Source organism: Seriola dumerili, unplaced genomic scaffold (genome assembly GCF_002260705.1).
Source record: "Seriola dumerili isolate Sdu_G_001 unplaced genomic scaffold, Sdu_1.0 BDQW01000138.1, whole genome shotgun sequence".
Taxonomy (NCBI): domain Eukaryota; kingdom Metazoa; phylum Chordata; class Actinopteri; order Carangiformes; family Carangidae; genus Seriola; species Seriola dumerili.
This window is the reverse complement of record NW_019174393.1, coordinates 19,266,914-19,288,532: the sequence shown is the minus strand read 5'-3', so window position 1 is coordinate 19,288,532 and position 21,619 is coordinate 19,266,914. Positions and strand designations below refer to the sequence as shown.

Genomic DNA, 21,619 nt, shown 5'->3' with positions numbered 1-21,619 from the left:
CTCAGAAATGCATATGCATTCTTCAGGGCTGCAGAGTTGCCCACCCTGGTCTTTTATGCAACCAAGCCAATTCATTTTGGCTGTTGGTATTTGTCATGAAGGTCATCGTCTCCGTGGCAAACAAAAGCCTCAGCAAAACACAAATGAATTCCAATTTCCCAGCCAGAGGACAAAAAGATAACAATGTTTTAGCTGAGGACAACGCTTCAGTTATTTTACATCCAAGAGAAAACCATCAGCAAATAACTGTGGAGGATTACTTGAACATCTTTCACCACATGTTATATTTACTGTAAAATTATTATTATTTCAATTATCCTGGACTTGTGGAGAGAAACTATGATTTTTTTGTTTTTTTCATATCAGATTAAAAGTCCTTTATTCCTAAATCCCCCATTTTATATAAGTATATTTTCTGATATTGTTTTCAGAAACTCTCTATTCTGTGATTCTGCCCCTGTGTTAAACAACAGTCTGTAACTTCTGCTACTAGGGGGTCTTCTTTGATCAAAAACAATCACCAAAAGACAGCGTTGGATTTGACGTCATGAACTAAGTGGGATCATTGGAGTTGTCTTCACCACCATTACTGTAAGTCCTCTCGGTTTGGGTTCCCTTTCAGTGTCAGAGGTTCAGGAAATCAAACAGACCTGTGATTTCTAACCGTTAAAAAACCACTGAATAAAGCAGTTTGTCATTTAAATCAGTGTTGAGCGGACGCGCTGACGAGAGACAGAGACTCAGGAAAAAGAGCTGGAGCTGAGATCGATGCTAACCTTTGTTCTTGATTGTTTTTACTGATAATTTATGAAGCAGGACGTTTCAGCAGTTTTTACAGCAGGCTGAATTATCCACAAGCTTGTTTTAGCTGATAACTTCAATCCAGACGTCCGACGACTAAAATCCTTCAATCTGGTTCAAATACAGAGCTGAAAACCACCAAGCGTGTAAAAAGTGGTATGTGGCCTTTTAAAACTAAGATAAAAAGTCAATGATGAGCTTTCTGTCAGACAAACACCACTACAGCATTGATCATAGAGGATATGATGTCACTGACAGAAGCACCAATGAAAATGTTACCGATTATAAAATCAGATTTCTCTGTTTTGGAGAATTGATGGAAACATTATGTGATGATGTTAAGGAACAAAACTCAACACAGATAGAACATAAGTCTAGTCATTTCCAGACAATTTAATGTTGAAAAAAGGTACAGATTTACTTTTACTTTAATACAAACTGAGCAGTCCTCCCATGTTCACCTGCTGTCTTGATTAAATTCAGTTAATATATGTTTCCACAGTTAGGTGATCACAATTGCTTTCTTTTTTTTGTTTTTTATTTTTTTTTACTGTGGTTAAAGAAACTGTCTCAAAAACTCAACAACACTTCAGATGTTTTGAATTTAAAAATCTTTCTGGTCTGCTTTTAATCTACTGTCAAGGGTTTTAAGGCTGTTGGTTTTATGGGAAAAACTGAAAAACCAAAGGAGAAGAGATGAAGTGAATCAATGATCTCTGAGATTGAAATTTTCATGATTTGACTGCACCCGGTCGAAGGAAATTTATTGCCGAGAACAATTGTTATATATTTCGAATCAAAATACTTTGATCACATGGGTGATTCTATTCTTCTTGTACCTAACCTGCACCTTTTCAGCCATATACACAAATTTTCATGTGTTGATGTTTCACACACACACCCAAACACAGATTTCAAACATTGAACACCTCCCTTTAAAGTGACGGTTTAATACATCATCTAAATTCTCTAGGCCACTACAGTTAGGACTAAGACTTAATAGTAGGCACTCTACCAGGTGGGCCACACGAGGTACCCCCATTTTTTTTAGTTTTTTAATTGCTCTCCAATGTTACTCCCAGAATCCCAATAATAATAATATAATAATAAATAATAAGTAATAATAAATGTATTAATTTTCACAATAACACTCAAAGTTTATGGTATCAGAATGTCAGAACCAGGACTAAAATACATTTACTTACAAACACAAAATGTTCCACCTTAAAGCTGAGTGCAGCTGGACCACTTGTCCTGAATGATGCGTTGACTGTTTGGGTGCCACACTCCCACTGAATTCATGTGTGTCAGGTTTTAATTCTCATCAGCTGCAAAGTTCCATCTCTCCCTCCTGCTCTTAGCCAGAAATCTTGGCCACAGATCCATCACGTGATGGCATTCTGTTTCACCTGGCACAACAGCCGCGAAACCACTTCTGCTCAAGCACACCAGCCAGCCGCCATTTTGTCTAATCACTTGGACAAGGAGAAAGGAGTGAAGAACTACTATTCCCCATTAAGCCTGACCCTACCCTAAGCAAAAAAACACCTTGATTCAAAGGCTAAAGTAGAGTACCAGTGGAAGAAAGCTCAAACAACCTTTTGGGACAAAACAGACAGAATGAATAGGACTGATTCAGTATTTTAAAAAATGATGCAGTTTTACATTTTTTCCATCGACTGAGGATTTGTTATTTATTAATGTCCACTTCACAATGAAAGTAGCAGGGTTAAGGTATAGAAATAATGCATTACAGTCCTGCATTAAAAAAAAAACAAAAAAAAAAAACTCCAAAATTCATTCATTCACTTAAAAACAGCACAGTCAGTGAAGGTAGTTTCCTCCTGGCTGGCATCACACTGCCACTCACATCTTTTTGCTGGACTTTTGTCTTTTGTGGTGTCTTTGTATCTCAATGTAAATGCGATTGTAAAAAGTGGTTAAATGTAACTACAATTCAACCGGTCCTCATGGTTTTCTGCCTCCATTCACTCAGGACTAGTTTCAGGTTACATCCCTGTTTATTCCAGAGTCATGAAACAATATGGCTCCAGCCCTGGCTGTTCTGTCAAGGCATTACTGAGATGTTGTGGTATCGTGTATCAGAGGGACGGAAAAACGCGAAAAGAAAAACAGCTGAGAGATGTAAACCCTGCCTTTCTTTCACACCAGTAAAGCTGCACCACTATTGTTTCATGGTTTACAAAAAATGTTGGATTGGAATGTAAAAGAGTAAAAACAGGGAAAACTAGGCAGCAGAATGTAGGCTGTGCAGTACATTGGTCGACAATTAATACTTTTACTGAGAAGGCTTAAAAAAAAACAGCTAAACAAAGCGATCATTCTGTTCAAGTAAAATTCTGTCTTAATCGCAATCTTAGATTATATTTCATAGTTTTTAACCATTCATTTCCCCAAAATTATAATAAACACATGCTCTTGATTTTGGAACAACAGTGACAAACAAAGTCCAATGGTGCAAGAATCATTATGCTGTGATACGATCAGACAGGTTAAAGAAAGAAGGAAGCTCTAGATCTTAAACACTTTATCTGGAGGACCAAAAGAGAGGAGAAAACACTCGAAAACATTATTAATCTGTCACTGCAGAGGTAAAGTGTGTGCACAGCTACTGTAGCTATGGTGAGTTAAAATTGAACGTAGCCCTGTTTGTGACCTCAGCGCAAGGTATTTTTGCTCCACAGTCACTCAGAAATTATAAACGGTGGAAACCAACGTCATAGTTCCCAAACATTTTTCAAAATGTCTTGCTGCTCTCTGCACTTCTTTACGAGCAGGTCAGGGCACTGGCTGACACAGTCTGAGGAAATACTCCATTTAAATGTCAGATTGTCCTCTGCAAATATTTTGCCACTCTGAGCAGATAGGAGAACGTCAGTGGGATGAGGGAGTACGCCTTTGAAGTTAAAAATCTGCTGCTTGCTGAAAGTTGATGTAGGCGTAAATTCCCAGATCTCAGTGAATACAATTTTATTATTGCCAAAACTACGAAAATCATATCCGCCCTATTAAAACACAAAAACCTAAATAACCCTTTAACAAAGGCTCGTTGCCAAAGCATGTGTTTATCAAACGGTAGTGCAAAAGACTACTGGACCACCATGTGAGGTCTGATGAGCCTTACTGACGTCTCAGCAGTGGGTTGTGCCCAACAGGATGTGCATGTGTCTCAGGACAGATGGATTGCGTCCAGCTGTCTCATCTTTGGCATTGACAGTGATGGTTTGATCCTAGAGTGGCATCACGGACAGCATCACCACAGCCTGGGAATAACTGATGAACTGTCGGGTCCAATGACCCTGAACGCTAGAGGGGATAGTATTTCTGTGTGCCAGCTGCTAACAGGTTTGAATACCCACTAACATCATTCATTTATGCTGTATTACATCAACGACAGAATATATCATGTACACAGTCAGTCAACATTTACTTGTATTGTTGCGCCACTGCATGTGTATGGATGCTACAGCTGTGTTCGGTTTGGTTTAAGTTAGGACATTGCTTTAAGTGTCTCTTGTTGTAATAGTAACTTCTAATGACTGATGGAGCATGAGTTTACTGTTTTATGTTGACACTAGTATTCTCTGGCAGTGACATTAGCATGTCTCCACAATTCACATTGATTTGCAAAACTATTTCACACAGTCTTTTTTTGAGCCTATTTCAAGTTAAAATTTTCATTTTTATGTAAATTTTTCCTCCTTTTTATGGAAATACAAAAAGACTAGAATTCACCTCCTCGTCGGTTGTCTGCCTCCTCGACCCAGAATCATATCAAATTATTAAACATGTTGTGAAGCCTTCATTTATTTGCTAAAAAGTGTTTTGTGAGTCACACCTGAGAAGTTGACTGAAGAAGGACGGCGGATGCAGAGGAATTAAAAAACAAAAGCTGCCCTTGCACCGTCATGCAAGTCGGGGTTGCAGGCCGTGTATGTTGCATGTACATAACAAATTTCCACACATCAAAGTGCCATCTAGATCCCATTGCCAACACCCTAAGCCCAAGACTCATATCAGAAAACAAAACTCAACAGTTCTGGACCTGTGTATCAAAGTCTTGTCGAGTTTGTCACATTGTTCCCCCAAAAAAACAAAACAAAAAAAAAAAATCCTAGCGGTTACACAAGGGCCACTGTTGGGGAAACTAACAAAACACGAGCACTGCAACAAAAACACAATGGGTCCTTGGTTCTTTAAGGTAAGAGTGGGAATATAGTTTCCTAACCATCACTCACTAAATCAAAAGGACAGAAATAACAGAACAGTTGGACCTAGACCAAAATAGTTGGAAGTCACTGAGAAGGCGGGGGGTAAATAAAAATGTGTCAAGACAACAACACAAAACTCAGAGAACCAACTCAACTCCATATTGATCTCTATAGTCATAAAACACCTCCCCCCTTAAAAGACAACCAAAATACTGTATTAACAGATTTGTTGGCCATGACACAAAACAACTAGTACCACCATTTAAGGGTGGGCGATATAGGCAAAAATATCATATCACGATTTTTATAAAAAAATTAAAACACGATTTCGATTTTATCACGATCTTAAATTGGGAAAAGAAAAAACAGACAATTTAACCAAAGAACCTTTCTTAAACAGATTTTATTCAAATAGTCGCATTTGCCTGCATGTTGCAAAACAATCGTAAAGTTTAAGGTAAAACAACAACAACATTCCTGGGTTCGTCGTCTTACCACACCGACTTGCGCGAACGGTTTCTGTGGCAAAACTTGCAGATTACATTTGCTTGTCGCTTGATCAGTTGCGGAAAATCCAAAACAAGATTCCAGATTAATGGAGGTGGAATTTTTTAGCGACCGACTCCGTTTTGGCATTTCAGCCATCGGTCTCTCCATGTGGCTACCGCTACACACACAAACAAGGAGCGGGTAGGCAAAATGCATCACTGCCCGTAATTCGCTATGATTGGTCGGTCAGGTTGACGACGTCAATACGTTCTGGTGCGTCGGTGCATCAGCATAGAACTGCAATTTATAGAATGTGCCCTAGACGATCCCACGATCTCTGCAGTTTGAAAGATCGTCTTCACGTTGTAATCCTTCACGATCTAATATCGTCATATCGCCCACCCCTACCACCATATTATAGAAATATAGACATATATTATAGACAAAAGTAAATGTTGCTCACAGCAACCAAATGGCTTAAGATTCTTGAACAGTCCCCAATACCATGAAATGTCCAAAACATCAACTTAAGTAGCCAGAATCCACACTGGGTGACCGTCAAACAAATTCCAAGTACATTTTTCATCGTTTTCTTTTCGAACACAAAATCACTAAGTCACAAAAATGAATCACTACAGCGCAAAGTGAATGAACTTTTCACATGCACAAAAAAAAGCGTGTTTAACTAATGACCACTTGTGAGAGACAATCTGCTACTAAATGTCCTTCCCTTTCACATGCTTGATTTCAAGCGGTAGTTCTTGCAGGGCTAAACTCCCGCGGAGCAGCCTAGAGTTAGTGAAAGCCGATGGCTGCAGGAACAACAAAGGATTGTGGTCAGCGTAAACGACCAGAAGATCGGAGGTCGAGACATAGATTTCAAAATGCTCCAAAGCTAGAATCAATGCTAGTGTCTCCTTCTCGATAGAAGAGTAACACACCTGACAAGGACTCAGTATTTTTTTTTTTTGAAAAAAACCATACAGGATGCTCCACTCCGCCTATCACCAGCTTGAACAAGCGCTGCCCCTACGCCAGCATCACTTGCATCTGTAAGTATCGCTAGCCCCTCAAAAACAGCTTCCTGTCTCATGGCAAATAATGCCATTGCTACAGCAACGGCATTAATGAAAACTCAAAAGAGCCACGCATCACAGCATCATCAAGCTCTTAAGACTTTGCTAACCACAATATTAGGTGGACCTGGTTACCTGCCAGGATGGAGTACGTCAGTAGGTGAGAAACTGTCATTTCCCGTTCCCAGTAGGTGGCGCTATAACTGTGACTTAAATTTGACCTATAGATGTATTCAGCTCTGGACTCCAATCAAACATGAAATGTGAGAAAGACCGGACCATGTGGAGTCGAGTCACAGTAGCTCTTTTGTTCTATAGCAAGTATGTAAATTCATTATATTGCCACAAGAACATTGTTTGATGAAAACTCAAACACTTCACAATTTAGCATCACAAAGGTCCTCAGGCTTTTCTCACCAGTCTGAGGTGAATCTGGTTGACCTGTCAGACAGATTGGACAATGTATATGAGCTACAACAACTTCCTGTTTCATGGCAAAACAGTGAAATTAGTAATGCCGCCATGAATACACCGTTCAACCAAAACGCAAAAGCTTCACAATTCAGCATTGTGAAGGTCTTTAGATTGTTCTAACCACATATGATGTTGATATGATTAAAAGAGTTAAAATACAAGGCCTGTAAATGGCAAAATATATGAGTACTACCCAGTTCCAAAGCACTGATTCTGAACACTCTGAACACTGTCCTGCTGTGAACTAGGGTAAAAGTGAGTATAAATTTGCATTACAATTCACAGACAGCTTTTCCAAGGTGACATAACAAAGTTTTCAGATACACAAATGTCCCAATTATCAGGATAGAGGGAATGACTTGTTTTGCTCGAGGCATCAACTTCCTTCATATTCATGAGAAGAATGTAAATAAATTATGAGTTGGAGCTTTCAGTCAATATGGCTGCTCACCTCCACAGTCAGCATATTTATTCTAGACTGCTTTTTTCCCTCTTCAAAATAAAAGTGCTTTTAGTGGGATCTCAAATTCCATCTCATCTTCTCACAGCTAATATCTTTTGTTCTTGAGAAATCACCCAGAACAGGCTAATGGAAGCATGAGGATAGGAAGAGTTGTTTCATTATCTACTTCATCACATCAGATTTGAAATGAAGTAATGAGTCAGACTTTCAGCTTCAGCGTGTTTGAACGATGCAGCAGGACAATGAACCTAAATTAACCAATACCTTTGACAGGAAAAACAGCAAAACGTCTCAGATTCATCCTCTGAGGCCTTGGCAGCATTGTTGACCTTGACATGCTCTCAGCAGCCGTCCTCATTGGAGCTCGCCGATATTGGCCTGTCACAGATATATTGGTATTGGTGAATATATTCTCCCATATGCACTGATATGAATACTTTTATTGAGAAGCACTAACGCACTGGAAATGTTCGGGTCAAGTTATATAGGCAGCATTTCATGTATATTTGATCCTCTGTTTTCATTCAAATTAAATATATATATGCTATATATATATATATATATATATACATACATACATGTATATAAACATATTTGTTCTTATGTTTTTTTTGTAGTCATTTTATTTAATTCACAGTGAAGTTTACTGTTTCAGTGCACTGATGTCATTTTGGACAATAAAGTTTATTGTTAAACTGTAAAATATCCTGCCCATATACTAATATCAGTATTGGCATTGGCCCCCAAAATCCAATATCGGCCTGTTGTTCACTGAGTTCATTTTTATAACCATTTATTTATCGGTTACAGACATTTAAACTGGTAAAAGTGTAAAACACATCATAATTTATTAATGAGTTACTATAAGGCTCCTTTTACCAGTTATAGTCATAATCTTACTTATCATAATCTATAGTTATAATTTTACTCATTAGTAAGATTAATGAGTGGTAATCATTAACTTGATCTGGCTAAATAGTGAGCCTGCATAATGTATGAAAAGTGTGTTATAACTTATTTATAATTTTTTATTCATTATTTATAAAGTGTTAAGAAACTAATTAACAAACTAATTATAAAGAATTTATAAATCCTTTACAAGGGTCGTCTTATTGTAAAGTGGTACCGATAAAGGACCAAAAAACAAGCCAGAAGAGGACGGCTGCAGCTGAGATCTGTCAGGACATCATCATGAGTATTCTTCTAATGATGTCCTCGACTTGTAGACTTCATTCACTGACTAAGAAGGATTTACAGTTAAATATTATTTTTTATTGTGATTTAATTTAAATTAATCTCAACTTAATTTTCTGATCCCTATGACTGGGGAGCTTTGCTTTGAAAGGCCTTCAACTCCTGCTGTTCATGTGATGTGGCTAAAAACACCTGTTTCATTTCTTTAGAATGTGGCTCTGCATACTGACAGTAAAATTCTGTAACTACAACAAAACATAATTCACCTGCAGATTATATGCTTTGTCCTTCAGACTGAAGTAAAGATTAAGTGCAGCATTAAGCGAACTCCTAAGACCTATGGTGTTTTTATAACTGCTGGAGGGAACAGATGAAAAATTGTTAAAGTCATCTCAACTTTGCTGAATTTCCTCTACATTCATCAGCCTGTTCTGTGCTGTCACATTGTGCTAGATAACTCTATGTTGGTAAATGTCAATCAATCATTCTGGAAGCCTGGGGTCAAATAATGCCTCTATTACATTTTTTAGTGGAGAGTTCTATTTAAGTTTACTTGAAAGATTATTATTCATTATTATCATTCATGTTCTAGTTTTCTCAGTAATGATAGAAGATCCAACCTTAAATATAAGTTTCAGGGGCATCCTTCTTGACGCTATAAAATTACCTACTTAAGTACCGATAAGAGGTACACAATGAGAGCCATTTTTCAAAACTTGGTAGTACTGCAGCACACCAAATAACAATTGGCCCTGAAAGAGTTGAAAACAAAGACCTTATAAAACTAGAATATTCGCCTCATTTCCTGCCTCCGTCACTCAAGACTACTTTCAGGTTATATCTCTGATTATCCATAGTCATAGAAAATATGAACCATTTGTGTGAAAGCTGTGCAAAGTCTTGACTAAAAAATCTTTTGTGGGGTCACAGTGACTTTGAACTTTGACCACCAAAATCTAATCTGTTTGTCCTTGAGTCCAAGTGAATGTGTGTGCCAAATTTGAAGGGATTCCCTTGAGTTCTCCAGATATTGCGTTCACAAGGCCAAAACCGTGTTCCAAATGAATGTTTGTTCCAAATTTGAAGAAGTTCCCTCAAGGTGTTACTGAGATTTCGTATCCACGAGAATGGGACGGAAGGACGTACGTACATTCGGTCGGACGACCCAAAAACAATATGCCTCCAGCTCTTACTGTCGGTGACAAAACAAAGGGAGTGATCATATAACAATTAAAAATAAGGGGACCTTGAGTTGGCCATACAGAGAAAGCTCTAGGAATGATAATGTTGGCCCTGGTCAAAAAACGACAGTCAGCTGATTGGAGGCATCCATATTATTGGCCTTTTGAGGTCTAAAGTATAAGTCAGGTTTTATATAGAGCAGGTCGAACCCTTAACAGCAGTGGTGGAAAAGAGAGACTCGCATCCCAGGTCAGGTCTTGGTTCCTTGGAACTGAATGGATCTGTGAAGACCTCTAAGAATCTCTTACAGTTAAAGAGCAGCACCTCTCTTGTTTTTTAATTAACAAATGTGTGTGGCAGAGACAACATGTAGAGGATACCCACAACCATCCTTTTCCCTCACCCCCCCCACCCACCACTGTAAAATAAAATAAAACAGCCACTGTTTCTATTGGAAGGCGAAGCCTCATGGTGAAGCAGAGAGCTGTTTGTCGTCTCTGAGCTAAATCAAGTTACAGAGACCTGAAACTGTCATGTTCTGTATGACTCAAATTACAGTGTTGTGGAGTGCACTACACCTTCAAAGATGGTGATTAAATTATGGGAGAACTGGGACGAGTACGAGGTCTGGTGGAATTGTAAAGTGACTCAAATAGAAACAAGAAAACTTCAAGTATGGTAAATGCTATATTGATGTAACTGTTTTACAGTATGTTAAATCATCCACAGCAGATATTCTTCACGTGGCACTGTAAATGAATGACACATCATCCCACCAATCTATTTTTATGCCTCCACGCCAGCGACAGCTAGAGCTGGAGACATGTTGTTTTCAGGTTGTCCGTATGTTCGTCCGTCCTTCCCATTCTTGTGGACATGATATCTCAGTAATTCCTTGATGGAATTTCTTCAAATTTGGTAAAAAAATATTCACCTGGACTCAAGTATGAACTGATTAGAATTTGGTGGTCAAAGGTCAATGTCAGTAAGACCTCACAAAACACTTTGTAGCTGTTAACCAAGACTTCAAATTGTTCATATTTTCTATGACTCTGGATAAACAGGGATGTAACCTGAAACTAGTCTGAGTGGAGGAGGCAGAGCACCACGAGGAGGTGATTCTTCCATCTTCTTACATCATCTATCTCAGCTGCCCCTTATGCTATCATTCTTACCATGACCATGAAACAAATTCCAGGCCTATGCTGAAGGTTTTGCCAACAGCTGTGATCAACAGTACACATCCTACCACCATCTGAGAGCCAGAGGTTCTTATTCCCCTATATATGACACTGACAGTAGCCAAATCACCTACACATATAACACACACAAACCCATCAAAATATATGGGGGCATACATCAAATTAGCTGGATATGGACTCCTGAGTTGTTGACACGGGCTATGGAGGTTACCTCTGGGCATCAGAGCTCCTTTTTGGAAAAAAGAAAAGAAAAGAACTTAACCAAGTAAGAAGCTGCAGGAACAACACAAAACTCTCAGACATCAATTATTTGATTGTTTCAGGATGTAGTTCTCTGTCATCCAGACAGCTGTGTGGGGCCTTATAAAGGCCCAAGTCATGTTGAGTACACAGGAACTCCTGGGATAACAGAGGGAATCTCTTTTCTTATGAATCTGAAAGACTGTTGTCCATTTACAAAAGCAAGACTCACCAGGTTTGACTGCACCATGAAGGCAGCGAAGATGAATTCAAAATAAACCATTTTTTGGCATTTTTCAGACCCCATTACTGCCAGTTCTAATGGAATACAGGATTCATTAATCTAGTTTCTGGGGCCAAGTTTGATTTGCTTTCTAAGACGCACAAGAGTAATTCAAGCTAATACTCATTTATTTACTCTTTTTTTTTTTTTTATTCATTCACTAATTCCTTGTTAGACTCCCTGCCCTGGAGTGGTCATTTAATGACAATGTTTAAAGACCACATAGTATTAAAATTTGAGTGGAATGCCAAAATTCCCAGTGTCAATGCATTTGTTCATTGTAACCTAAGGGAAGCCATTTCAAATTTGGCTTCACCAATATTTGGCATTGTTCCGGGAGAACTTACACCAGTGAGAAAGCTGTCCCACTGAGACAGACTGAACAATAATGCAGATATGGTGAGATAGAGGCATGGATAAATTTTTTTTATTATAAATTGTAATATTAATAACTATGTTATTACTATTAATTATATTAATTAATTGTAAATATATCATATTGTTTGTCTGTACGTACGTTCGTCCGACCCATTCTCCCGGACAAGATATCTCAGTAACGCCTTGACGGAAATTCTTCCAATTTGGTACAAACATTCACTTGGATTCAAGGATGAACTGATTAGATTTTGGTGGACAAAGGACAAAGTTCAAGGTCACTGAAATGCCGTGTCCACGAGGAGTCTTTTTTATTCGTATTGCAGCAATCATACTTAGCATTTTAAAGTACCTTAAAGGGACAGTTTGGGTTATTTCACATGGGTTTAAGATAAGATAAAACTGTGAAAATATTCTAAATATAGCATACACCTTAAGTCAGGGGTCTCAGACTCGCGGGCCAATTGCGGCCCCCGGAACAATATTTTGTGGCCCCCTGCCTGAAATCAAAACTTTGTGTTAGTGCGGCCCGCATGTTTTTTCTCACATGCATCTGGGTGTTTTATATTTTTTAACACTTGTGGGTTACCGTAGCTCAGGCTCGTGACAACAGCGCGAATTAGCAATTGGTCACTTGTAACATGTTTGGGTCACCGAGTGGAGGGAAAATATATCCTGTCACCTAGTACTATACGGTTTTTGTCAGCCCCAGTCATGTCTTTTTCAAAACCTGCCGCGAAGAGAAAAGTTGGCGATGAGCACAGAGAATTTCAGGAGAAGTGGGAGACGGAATATTTTTTTGTTGAGCACAGGGGCATCCCAACGTGTCTAATATACACGGATAAAGTCGCGGTGCACAAGGAGTATAACATCAGACGTCATTACTCAACTAAACATGCTGAGGAGTATGCAAAATACCTGGGAGATGAGGGAGAGGACCGGGTCGCCAAACTTAAAACATGTCTACTGAGGCAACAAGATCTTTTCAAGAAAGCAAGCAAAGAGAGTGAAGCGGCTGTCGAAGCTAGCTACGTGGTGAGTGAGATGATTGCTAAGGCAGGAAAGCCATTCAAGTTCAGGTCCAAACTTAAAGATGAGCATCTTAAAGCCATACTGAGGGTCTCAGTTGCTTCCTCCCTCAAGCCAAATGTGGCTCAGCTGTGTGAGAGGAAGCGCTGCCAAGTCTCTGGCAGCAAGGAGTAGGAGGAAGTAAATGAAGCCTATGTTCTGAAGAACTGTTCATGTTCTGCATGTTCTGACTTGTTAAGATTGAGAAGATTGGATCAGTTGTACTTTTTTTTTGGGAATACTTGAAACCCTTTTTTTTGTGGAATACTTGATGCGGCCCAGCCTCCCCCAGACTCTACCTCCAGCGGCCCCTAGGTAAGTTGAGTTTGAGACCCCTGCCTTAAGTGATGATCTTTTTTTTTTGTTTGTTTTTTTTCAGGTAAAGCTAAAATACGTTTTTTTTCTGCTGTCCCTCTCCACAACAGTGTATCACTCAGCGTCTGTTCTGCTTCTCCAATCTGTGAGCGTGCTGACCCAGACCTACTGCAGGTAAGACACTGGCCGTGGATAAGCACCTCATACAAGCCCACATCAACTAACGCAAACGATCACTATAACAGCCTCCATGGGCAGCGTCTCACAGCCACCACTGCAACACACTGCCCACTTCCACGTGACGAAGCCTCAAAGACGAGACACAAGCCTTGACAGCATGCATTCCCATGGAAACTGCATCAAGTATGGCCAGAGACGTTGCATGATGACTCATGATCACAGTTAAGGCCGAGGTAACTGATGAATTCATGTTAATTGGCTGAGGTTTTAAGTTAAAGAATATACTATAAAACTAGGGATGCTCGATTTGAATTCTTTTCTGACGGATAGCCGATGCTCGTTAACCAACTATTATGTGTTAACTGACAAGATCAAAATGTACTATTTAGAATGGAATACCAATACAACAAATGTTCTTTTTTTTCCATAAGAAGGGATTTATTTTTTACATGTGCAGAACCGGCATAATAGCCTAGATTTCCTGTGTAGGAAAATATTTCATAATGTAAAATAAATAGCAAATGGTAGCCAGACGTTCTAATGTATAAACAGTTTAACAAAATGAAAACATTCATAGCGGACAGCTTGTCTACTGGTTTTTGTTCAGAAAATAGCAACATGTGGACATGTGGTTAATCTGGTGTCAGTCTGTTCACTGTGAGACCCGTGGTGAAGAACACCCGCTCAGATGGTACCGGTGTCCCAGGAATGCACAGATAGAGTCTTGTTGGGTGGTCAACCTCGGGAAGCGCATCTGATTAGCTTTCCACCAGGCACGAAGATTAGTATCCAATGAGGGTGGATTGTCTCTCAGATATGTATATTTTTTAATTGTTTAATCAGTCAAAATTCTTATTATCGGTTAACGGTTAAATGGTTCATTAATAACATCCCTATATCAAACAATATCTAATAAGTTGGTCTAACGTTAATTCATTTTCATACAAATTTTTAAAGCCTGCCGGACATCCTGAGTATGTTTTGCGTGTTTTCCAAACATACATTCATAGATATATACAGTATAGAATTAGTTAGACCTATGAGCCTGATGACCCCATTTCTCCGATCGCGCCCTGATTGACTCATTTTATCTGACAGGCTGACGCAGACTCACATGAAACACTCTGAATCTTCTGTGATTCACATCATTAGCTCGCAGGGCTCCAGACTTCACCACCGTCCCGAAAAAAAGATGATATCAAGTGAATGTGAACTGTCCCTAAAATCAAAATGTTGTGTCTTTACTTTGTTAATATCACACACACAGAGACAGACAGAGATTCTTGCTTTATAGTTAGAGTAGATAGCTGGATGTCTGCTGCATGCCGCGGTTCTGTTTTCTGATAACTCATATTAGTGTCTGGATTTCTTATTATCACTTAATATTAAGGGACGGAGTAGGAATAAAGATCAGCCCTGGACTTTTGACTTGAACTGGACCTGGACTAGACAACCAGAACCCAGCTGGAGACGCCATCACATACGACTAAAAATAAAAAAAATAAAAAAAAATAAAATTCTGTAGATCTGAGCTTATCCCACAGACTATGAGGACTTTAAACAGCTTATTAACTCATTAGAGCAGAAAACAAATCCATACATTTTCCTGATGAATAAACTCTAGAATCTAAGTAACTCTAACTCTAACCCTAGACTAAATTTCTGTTGTGCTCTGCCTACTACTCATTGTGTAAAACTGGACTCACTGGGAGCAGTACTGGGAGCTGTGGTCCTGAATCCACTCTGCTGCTCTGCTCCTCCTGTCTGTTGTCTGAGTTACTGCTGATACTTGAAGCATTGGATTTTTCTGGATTTTAACTTCTTTTCTCTGAGATGATCAGACACAGTTTTTTTTTTTTTGCTTATTTAACTTTGTCATTCATGTAAAACGAGTCATCATCAGTCCACTGCTGCCTCAGTGTTGAAACCATGACAAAGATTCAAACATATAAACGATAAGCGGGTGGATCTTCCCGTGCCTCCCGATCAGCCACTGCGTGCTCGGTACTCTCAGTTGTCAGTCTGCGTATTTGATAGTCAGAACACTGGATTAATTCACCTGACGGCTGCAGAGCAGCAGCGAACCACCTCTCTGCTCACATTTCAAAGAATGTGACATTAATGATGAATCACCTCAACACTCCAACCTACCTGCTACTAATCCCAGAGTTCTTTTCTTGTCCCGACCCTGCGGATATAACTGGAGTCACTACTGTCCATGTACAAGCTATGTTTACTGTGATAACAAAAAAGATCACACTGATATATTGAAATTGTTGGAATTTATGCTTTAGCTAATAAACTCACACACAGCCAAGGTGCCACCTGTGACGTTAGCGAAGAAGTAACTTTACCAAGCAGCTAGTGACTATTTCAAATCAATGCCTAATAAAAAATGCACCCATTAAAATGTGTCCTTCAGTCAGCTCAGACTCGGGGTCTGGAGGCGTCTGGGTGGACTCGCTCTGTGTTTAGTTTAACCAGCGTGGCACACTTAAGAGGTCCCGGCAGCGAGACCGTGACTGACGGGTTAAGAGTGTTGCACCGGAACATTTCATCAAAGATCCTCTTTAACAAAGATGAAGCATTACAAGCAGCGCCAATGATAAGAAATGGTAAACACTTCCTGTTTCCTAAGTGGGCGTGGTCACGATTGTTTGCTCGTGTCAAAACAACAACAAAAACACATTATAACTCGATACAGTTGGAATTTTTGCCTGATTTTGCTGCTTGTTTTTATCAGTTTGCTTATATCTGATCAACCCAGTACAAGATCACATCAGTCTAAAACTCTCTGTTTTCCCTCCAAAACTGATGATCATAACAATAATTGTATTATTACACAAAGAAATACAAGTTTTATTTCACTTTTAAATTTTAAATCATGGTTGCACGTATAGGTCCCTCTAAACTTCTGTGGTTGGAAAGTGATGTCAGCAGCACGACTGCAGCAGTGAAACCAGAGAGAAGAGATGTGTGCTGTGAGATCTAATGAGAGTGTGTAGTTGATTTTCTCTTGATCCGTCTGAAAAATGCCATTTTAATGTCAGAGTGTTCTGAAGATCTGTGGCTTGTGTATCAGTGTGTATTTCGGTGACTATAAGGTGAAAGAATCACAATCTGTGATCATGTTCACTTCTCCCACTGGAGTGAACAGACTCAGACCTGCTGCTGCTGGTCTCCTACAGGGGCAGAGACGTGGAGAATCCAATGTGACACAGAGAGAGAAAGTGTCTCTGATGTCAGGTCTGGTGCTGAGTGACAGTAACCATATTAACAGCAGGAGAAGACACGCTGTGCTGATTGTAGTCATCCAGCGCTCACTTCAGTTTGTCATTTGTTTAACTATAGTGTAAAACAAGTAAATGAAAAATTACATGTATATCCTTTCGTCTGGAAGCGCCCCGGCTCAGATCTGTGTTCGTCCCAAACACGGTTCAACTCCCGGACCATTTTCTGCATGTCATTCCCCTACTCTCTCCCAGCATTTCATATCTGTCTCCGCTGTGCTATCCAATAAAATGGCCAAAAAAATACTATGTTGCTTTTTCACTATTTAACATAATAAACAGCCGTGACAGCATGTGGCTGGTGTTTTCACTGTGTGAGTCTGTGTGTGTGTGTGTGTGTGTGTGTGTGTGTGTGTGCGTGTGTGCTTGGGGTCTGTGTACAAAACACAAACAAGCATGTTCCTTTCTGCCTGGAGAATATGATTTGTGGAGCGTCTCTGTAGCAACACAACGTTTCATTTCTGGTTTGTTGTTGTGACACATTTTAGCTTCATTAAAACGCTGCAGCTCCTGAGATGTGGATTTTGCACTTGGCCATATAGAGATTTCCATAATAGTTCGACTAATTGTTCAGCACAAGTTCTGACAGCCGGTTAAAATTTTGGATTTAGTCCAACACTAATTCATCTCTTACTGAACTTTGTATCGCTCTGTTTTTATTAGCAAAGAGCAATGTAGAAATTGTCTGGTTAAAGTAATTGACAATGATTGATGAATGATGATTATGTCAGCTATTGCTAATTAATATAAATTCCATAATGACTAAAATGAAACTGTTGTCTGGTTAACGTGCACTCTGCATCACACTATCACTTTATGTCAGTGTGACTGTGTTTTTCTGCTTCAACAGGACCAGCAGAGATTAGAAAAGGGATATGTGGATTCACTACAAAATGCTACAGTACACTTACAGTAGCTTAAGGAATATTTCTGTTGGTACCAAAGAAGTTTTCAGGTTCAATACCCTGCCCAAACCCAGACCACGAAAAACAACCCCACACCAAATACACATAAGACTGTGAACAGGGTGGCTACACGCCCTGAGCCCTATGGTGTATTTTTCTATCAATAAGTACTTATTCTCTCTGCTGTATGTGCAGCTCATCCAGACAAAGTACTAAAGACCCCAGAGACTCAGTATTTCTCTCAGTATGTCAGACAGATAAACACAGCAGAGACAGAGGAGAGAGAGGTGAGAAGGAGAAAAACAACAGTCAAGATGGAGACAGAGCAACATAAACAGGTCAGAGATGAAGAGAGAGAGAGAGAGAGAGAGAGAGTGTGTTAGTGTTAGGGGGAGAGAGTGTGAGCCAGCTGAAGCACATTGTTCCTGTCTCACACATTCAGGCTTCACCTACAGCTGACGCCTCCTGCAGCCAGGTCCTTTCACAACTTATCACATATCCAGCAACTACTCCCCACTGCCAGGAATTCACTGCCAAATCTAATAATTACTTTGCAGACCTTGGCGACAATTGCATTATGAGAGAGTATTCACATGTACAGTCTCCAGGACTCCAGCAACCCCGAGTCAAAATTGTCAATTTAATCATAATTAATAATGGCACTACCGCAGCATTTCAATCCTGCAAGTCAAAGTCATTAAAATGGTTCCAAGAACTCCAGGACTATATTGTCTGGAGGAAGTAATCAACTTTGGACAGGCCTCAGTAATTCATTAATATACCACCTCCGCATGGAAGAGGGGAGGGCAGGGTGACTTTGTCTACAGGACATTTGTTTCTGAAGACTCTCTGGGAAAACTTTAGATGTTAAAGGCAGAGAGAAAAGCAACAACAATTCTGCTCTTTTTATTCCTCCTACGGCAATGTAGTGGCTCTGTATTGTGACCCGTGCATCAGGCAGAGCCATCTGAAATTGCCAAAGAAAAAAGAATATGAATGCACTGGATTTTCTGCCTTGATTTTGCGGCTCTTCGAACAGGTGAATAGGGTTGCCACCCGTCCCGTATAATACGCCTCTGCCTCCCGACAAAATTCTAGTACCTGAGTCTCGGTACTCCGTGAATTTGAATCAATACGGGAAGAAATCTGTCCTGTATTTTCGTTCATGTTATATCCTCAAAGTGCTGTGAATAATGTAATGTCAAGTAAAACCAAACCAGTTGCCACCTTTTTCACATAAAAGGAAGCAACCCTACAGATGAATATTATCTCTTTTACATCCACGCACACCCACCTTCTTGAAAAGTTTCCCTAAATTAACGTTACATCCCATCGTGTATAGGTTTTTTTTTTTTTTTTTGCAGAAATGTCTCAAATCACAGATTATTTTAAAAAGAGAGCTCATGAGGAGGAGCATTTCAAGGACAGGTGAAACAGTGCAGAGTGCAGACATCATTAGTTCTTCTAATATGGGAAAAAAAAGTTAATTCATGTTACTGACGAGATATGGTGAATGTGTCAGGACTGACCGTAGGCCTAGTTCTCAGCCACAAGTGGAAGGTGCCGGTGGAGGAGAGGATCAGAGCGCGAGAGAGGAGTCAAGGAGAAAGTACCAAGTCTTTAGGAGTGTGATGACGAGTCTATGGAAGCCGACGATTACATGATTTTAACATCAGTTTTTATTAATCTTCCCAGATGTTCTGAAAAGCATAAAGTGAGTGGCTTTGACCCGCAGTGGCTGGAAAAATAATGACTATCTATAACTCTAACTATGTGTGTGAACGCCACACACATAGCATTTCTTTATAAACTATAAACACTTTAGGTCAAAGTGCTATTTGATATGGCATATTTATGTGTTTCCAGTAAAAACAAAGCAGGGGAGGGACTAGTTGCAGTTATAATTTGGTGTTTACAGAAGCCAAAAGTGCTGAATGTACTCTAAGCACACAGCTGTTGCTGACTGACATGTACACTGACTTGAGTTCTCTTGTGTTTTGGAGTCAATTCATATTAAATTAGAGTTGAGAAAATTTGCTTTAGAGGCTTTTGATGACTGATCATTACAAATATATTTTTCATATACTGGGGGGGGACTTGACCTCCTGGGAATCGCAGATAAAACACATCTTGATGTGTTAATGTGTTTCCCTTGTGTGTTTGAGATCTGGAGCCACACACCCAGCTGTTGTGCTCACTGCCAACGTGTTGTTTCATCAGCTCTAAATATTACTGTTAATGCTCATGTACTTACCTTGAAAGCTCCCAACTGACAAGTAAAGCCAGGTGAGTGCTGGGATGAAGACCAGGGCGAGGGAGGCCGCCAGGAACTTCCTGCGCCCGCGACACATTACCAGCATCCTCTGGACCAAAGCAAATACAAATAGAGGTAAAGTGACCTCTATGTGGGTAGCAGCTGTTGTCCAGACCGATTCATTGCACTGGAAGAGAGAGAAGGAAAAAGTAGGTTAGAGGCGGACTAAACATTTCACATCCTGTACAGACGCAATTACAGCTTAGCACACAGCTTCTGCTGATTCCCAAAGCTAAATACATCTGAACCTCCTCAGGCAAAAGACACAAGATTCTATAGGACTGTTAATTATCGTCCGATATAGATGATCGCAATATATAATAGATATATAAGCAGGTATATATGGGTCCAATCATCCAATATTACTCATACTGTGATTGGCTCCTGCACTGCATCTAGTGCTCATTCATTATAAATAGTACATAGTGGATTTAAGATAACACCAAAATTGCTTTATCGCATCACTTATGTCAGATTTGCATTAAATGTGATGTAGCAAATCAGCAGCAGATCCGGGATATGCATCGCTTATTGTGTGTTATTTGGAGAATGTATTATGATTAAAAAATATCATCAAGACTAGGTCTAAACCTAGTATATGTCTGGACCTATGGTCAAATCCTGATTTTATAACTGTGATGGCATCTGACAAAATCACCAAACACATAAATGAAAGACAAAGACCGAGCTGTGATTTCATCTGGATTTACTGCAACATGATCACTCAGAGAGAAAGTTAGAAGAGACACTCTGTCTTTCTTTTTTAAAGTTATTTTCTCAGACCTTTGCCTTTATTACAGTCATAAAGAGAGACAGAGAGAGAGAGAGAGAGAGAGAGAGAGAGAGAGGGAGAGAGAGAGAGAGCGAGAGAGAGAGACAGAGCGAGAGAGCGAGAGGATGACACGCAGCAAAGGGCCACAGGCAGGGCTGGACTCAGACAAAAAAATCGGCCCTGGCCCAGACCGGCCCCCTCTCAATCGGTTGAACACCACCCACCACACCTCCTTTGCAGTCCCCTGAAATATGCGTACTGTACTACAGCTGTGTTTTGTTGTTGTTTTTTGTGCCACGGTAAATTGCACCAGTGCAAGTGTACCAGTATACTCACTGACTGCATGGTTATCAGAAAGGACCAGTGTACTCACACACACTTGACTGACTCCCTGGTAATCATGTGGCTGTGGAGTACACAACATGCATACTCAAGTAGAAGTACCAGGAACTGGCAAAGACAAAGCTCTGCTAAAAGTATCAATCATTTTGAATTATTTGATGTGCAAAACCCTGAACAAATTAAACAATACAATGGTAATGACCAAATAGTTGTTTATTCATGCAGTTATGCATGCATAGAGCTGTTTCATTCTACTTCATTGCATACTAACTGTTCAATTTGTACAGATTTCAGGTAGCAAAATATTTATGATGACTATTGCATAAGGGGCTTACACTATCAAGAGATGATAACTTTTTGTTGATTTTAAGTGTATGTGTGTGTTTGTGCGGATAAATATTTTTAAATGTTAAAAATTTAGA

The 21,619-nt window shown here is 39.7% G+C and overlaps 1 protein-coding gene across 2 annotated transcripts in view; it reads right to left on the bottom strand.

Moving 5' to 3' along the window:
- LOC111224902 (LARGE xylosyl- and glucuronyltransferase 1) overlaps window positions 1–20,129 on the bottom strand; it is a 98,540-nt gene extending 78,411 nt beyond the window's left edge. Inside the window, exons 1-2 of one of the 2 annotated variants that reach the window (XM_022749600.1) lie at window positions 20,024–20,129; window positions 19,524–19,526 (exon numbers count right to left, since the gene is read on the bottom strand). In XM_022749600.1, the coding sequence (XP_022605321.1) occupies window positions 19,524–19,526; window positions 20,024–20,129 (109 nt within the window). The remainder of the gene's footprint in view (window positions 1–19,523; window positions 19,527–20,023) is intronic. The other variant, XM_022749599.1, reaches the window with a different exon arrangement.
- Between the last annotated feature and the right edge of the window lie 1,490 nt (window positions 20,130–21,619).